This window comes from Frankliniella occidentalis, unplaced genomic scaffold (assembly GCF_000697945.3).
Source record: "Frankliniella occidentalis isolate FOCC.00 unplaced genomic scaffold, Focc_3.1 Scaffold78, whole genome shotgun sequence".
NCBI classification, from domain to species: Eukaryota; Metazoa; Arthropoda; class Insecta; order Thysanoptera; family Thripidae; genus Frankliniella; species Frankliniella occidentalis.
Window position 1 is genome coordinate 1131735 of NW_026267208.1, and position 4068 is coordinate 1135802.

At 68.4% G+C, this 4068-nt stretch overlaps 1 protein-coding gene across 3 annotated transcripts in view; it reads right to left on the bottom strand.

Moving 5' to 3' along the window:
• The window catches only part of LOC113203217 (uncharacterized), a 57187-nt gene that overhangs the window by 8866 nt on the left and 44253 nt on the right, over positions 1 to 4068 (bottom strand). Inside the window, exon 1 of one of the 3 annotated variants that reach the window (XM_052268871.1) lies at positions 422 to 961. The exons of the other annotated variants lie outside the window; for them this stretch is intronic. Within the exon in view, the coding sequence (XP_052124831.1) occupies positions 422 to 776 (355 nt within the window). The 5' untranslated portion in view covers positions 777 to 961. Of the gene's footprint in view, positions 1 to 421; positions 962 to 4068 lie in introns of those variants that run through there. 3 annotated transcript variants of the gene reach the window in all.

The window sequence follows — 4068 nt, forward strand, 5'->3', positions numbered from 1 at the left end:
GAGAGAGAGAGAGAGAGAGAGAGAGAGAGAGAGAGAGAGAGAGAGAGATACAGGTGCGGCCGGCCCTACGCGGTGCACATGTCGAGGTCGCGTTGCGCGTTGCACCCATTAAGCGCACGCGCTAATGAATGCAGCCGCACGGCCCCGCCCCGCCCCGCCACGCCCCGCCATTGGCTGACGACAACCCTTCTGCGGGTTAAGCAGCAGGGGCGTCATCAAGCTCGCCTTAACCGGCCGCCGAGACAGCGACACCGGTGCGGCGACATCGGATCAACCAAACCCGATCCCGGCCGAGCTTATTCTTAGAGATGAAGCGATTGAATCGGCGGAAGCTGCGAATGGCTTGGTCTGGGTTAGGCCCACTGTCTTTGACGTAAGGCCGGATGGGACCTGTCAAATGTGTCCGTGCTTTACTACTTACATCTTATTACGGATCCGACGGGGAACCAGGACGATGACGATCTTGACTTCGTCCTCGTCCTGAAAGACGACTGGCGATATATCCTATGGCGGCGATGTTGAACACTATGGTGGGCTTGATCACAGACTAACTCGACTTGACACTTGTCACAGCACTGAACACGGGTGGCCGCGAGGCGGCAACCCCTGCACACCTCGGGCACCCGCACTGTCCGCTGGTCGCGGTCCAGGACCTCGGTGGGCGCCTCGGACCTGGCCTCGACGGCATGGAGGTCGTGCACGGCAACGACAACGTCCTCGAGGACGACAACGGCCCGGGGCCGTGGCCGCCGGACGGCCCGCACACTCTGCTCCATCACTGTATCCGACACATGCACTGCAGTAATCCACTGGGCGGAACGCGCTTGAGCCGCGCGAGGGCTGGCTCCAGGTAGGCGACTCGGGGGCGACACGGTGTGGCGTGCTCCTCGGGCGAGGGCCAGGCGACAACTGAACTGAGCCCGGCTCGGACTGGGCTCGACGTCAACCACCGCCACCGCTACTACCGCAACGCACCGCTCGGGCTGCTGGCGCTGCTGCTGCCGCTGCTGCTGCTGCGCGGGGCGGGCGGGCGGCTGCTGGGCCCGCGGTGTGGCCTGCGGCTGGAGCGGGCGGAGCCCCACGTGGGGTAGCAGGTAAGGCGGGCAGGGCGCTGGGCCGGCTGCTCTAGCTGCTCTTAGCGGGCACGCGTTCGTTGAGCTCGGAGCGCGCGGTTGCTCGCGATGCTCGTCCTCGCGGTTCTCTCACGGGGCGGAGCGCGGAGCGGCGCGTGTGTTGCGCCGGTGCCCGGGGCGTTGGGTCTGAAGCCGGCCGGCGGTGCCGGCGTAGTATATATGACGGCGTGTTGAGTCAGCGCCGGGCCCGGGCCGGTCCGCCGCGTCCAGGCGGGAGGGACGCCGCTACTCCCCCACCACAAGGACGCCGTCGCCGCCCACCAGTGCCGACGCCCCCCCCTCCCCCTTTGCCGGGTCGCGGGGGCCCCCTAGACAGTAGACTCCCCCCCCCTCCGCTTTTGCGCGGCCGGCCGGCACGGCTCCCGCGCTGTGCGGAGCTTATTCACGGAATGCTTTGCGTCCTGCCGGTCCTCCTGACGCGCGCCGCGTACGGCGTATACGCACGTGTTGTGCCGGCGGAGGCGTCGCGTGCTGCGGCCCGGCGCGTCCGCGGGGGCGGCGGGGGCGGCGCAACGCGCGGCCGACCGACACTTTGGGCCGACGCGCAATAAATCGGCCCAATCAATAAACAATCTGGTTGCGTCCGATGCGCGCGAGTAGTAAGAAAAGGGAGGCGCCGTTGCGCGCAGGTTTCGAACTCGCGGCTATTTACGTCTAGTTTACCCCGCCCCACTTTTCCTCTCTGCCTCTTTCCCTCTTTTACGCCCATACAAACCAAACACTACTCACGCCCGGCCGTGTCCGGTCCCGCCCGCGGGATATGCCCCGCGTTTTGCCACTATGACGTGCGCGTCGCCGAACAAGGGATTGTACAGGATCCCGAAGGCCCCGGGGAGGATGTGACGCGGGCGCGGCTTATCGCGTCCAGGACTCTCTATCCAGAGCGGGACGCCGCGGCGGGGGCGGGGCGGGGAGGAGGCGGCGGCGGGACGTCATGCGGCGGTCATGGCTACGTGTGGCGCGGCGCGCAGACCATCGAAAAGTCGAGCGATGCGCCTTGGAAAATAACGACTGTTCCGTCGACCTCGCTCGCTCGCACACGGGACGCGCGGCGGGTGCGACAGAGACGGACGGGCTGCTATCGGCGACCTGACCGCGGGGTGGCGTGGCGCGGCGCGGCGCGGCGGGGTGCGCGGCGTGCAGAGCAGCGGTCCCGCGGGCCGCTACCATGAGTCTGGTTTCGGAAATCCCGCGCTTCGACTTTTTCGGCGGGCCGGGTGGGCCAGCCGCGGCGCCCTGCGGCGAGGCTTCGGCCTATACGAATTGCAATCATCGACCTCTCGCCCCTGTGTCAGCCCGGTGCGGCCAAAGGCTGCCGCCGCAGAAAACAGAGCGTTTCCTTCCCCGAACGCGCCGCCGGCCCTCCTCTACCCCCTACCCCCGCGCGGGGGTGTCGGCGCGCCCCCCTGCGCGGGCAAAGGCGAGGGGGGAGGAGTCTCCAAGTGACTTGGCAGGGCTTCCCCGCCGGCGCGGGGCAGGGCGGGCGAGGCGGGGCGCGGGGGCGGGGTGGGGAGCGGGGGCCCCAGGCCTCCTCCTGCCGCCCGACCAATAGCGGAGCAGCTGGGCCGGGCCGGCTAGGCGCCGCCACTGGAGGGGGCTCCATTCATGCCGAAGCGTAGCCTCGCCGCGCCCGTCCGTCCGCCGGCCCGTTCGAGTGTGAGGCCGAATGTGTGAGAGTGTGTGTGTGAGTGTGCCAGTCAGTCTCAGTGTGTGTGCGTGTGAATGTGTGTGTATGACGCGTCCGTGTGAGTAAGTAAAGTCATTCACTGCAGCCGGCCCGCCGCGCCGCGCCCAGGACCCCGCGGCGAACACAGTGAATGCGGCAAAAGGACTGGGAACCCGCCGCGTAGCTTCTTCAAATGGAATAATGAGAAACGCCGATAGAGTCCATAGCCGAGCCGCCTTTGGCGGGGTGGCGTGGCGGCCGGCCAGGGGGGGGCGCGCCAGGGGTGGCCGGAGCGGGGGTGGGAGGCCAAACGGCTGGGGCCACGGCGCCGCCGCCCGCCCGCCTGATGGGGCGTCGTTGGCAGCAGGCCGCCGCCGCCGCCGTGTGCGTCGCTGCGTGGGCGGCCCCGGCTGGCGGACGCGCCGCGGAAGCGGGGGTTGATTCAGCCGGAGGGTGGGGGGTGGCGCGACCCAGACGGGGGCGGCGGGGGCGGGGGAGTCTTTGCACGCGGGCGGGGGCGGTTGTTGGGATGCAAGTAAAAGCAGGGGGCGGCTGGGCGGGGCGCCCGCTGCTGGCCATGACGTGTCCCACCGCACCACCCTAGTTGTAGTGCCCGGGCGATGCGGGGGAGGGTTTGAGAAAGAGAGAGAGGGAGGGTCTGGCTGACTGGGGGAGGGAGAGTGAGAGGCGCACACACACACACACGCACGCACGGTGCTAATCCCACGACAGGTCGTCTGCCACGGCCGCAGCGGTAGGCCCCAGCGTACACGGGCTGACTCACGAGAAAGCCTACGCTTGTGCGGTGTGGGCCTTTCTCCGAGGGGATGACATGGATCGGGTGGCGCGAGGGGGCGTGGCGGGGCGTGGCGGGGCGCGGCGGGCCGCTCTCTGGGGCGCGCGGAGGGGCGTGGCGCGGCAGTGCGGGTGTGTTCCCCAGCGCCACACATGACTAACTTCCGATATACGGTCGCGACAAAACTTCCGGCGGCATGCATAGAACAGAGGTGCGGATCGCGCGGATATGACGCGGCCCTATCGCCCTACAACGGGTGCGCCATGACGGCTTCTATGAACCAGTAGTCCTCAAACTCATTGAAACTCTGCGCGGGGCGAGCCCAACCTGTCTTAGCGATCGCTCGAGCTCGAGCTATAATGACCGTACTAAGTGCTGACCGTGAGGGGTCCCCGCAGTTGTCAGTGACGACTGACCTGCTGCCGTGCTGGCTGCGAGAGGCGCCGGCGCCGCGGGGACGGCGCGGGGGGCGG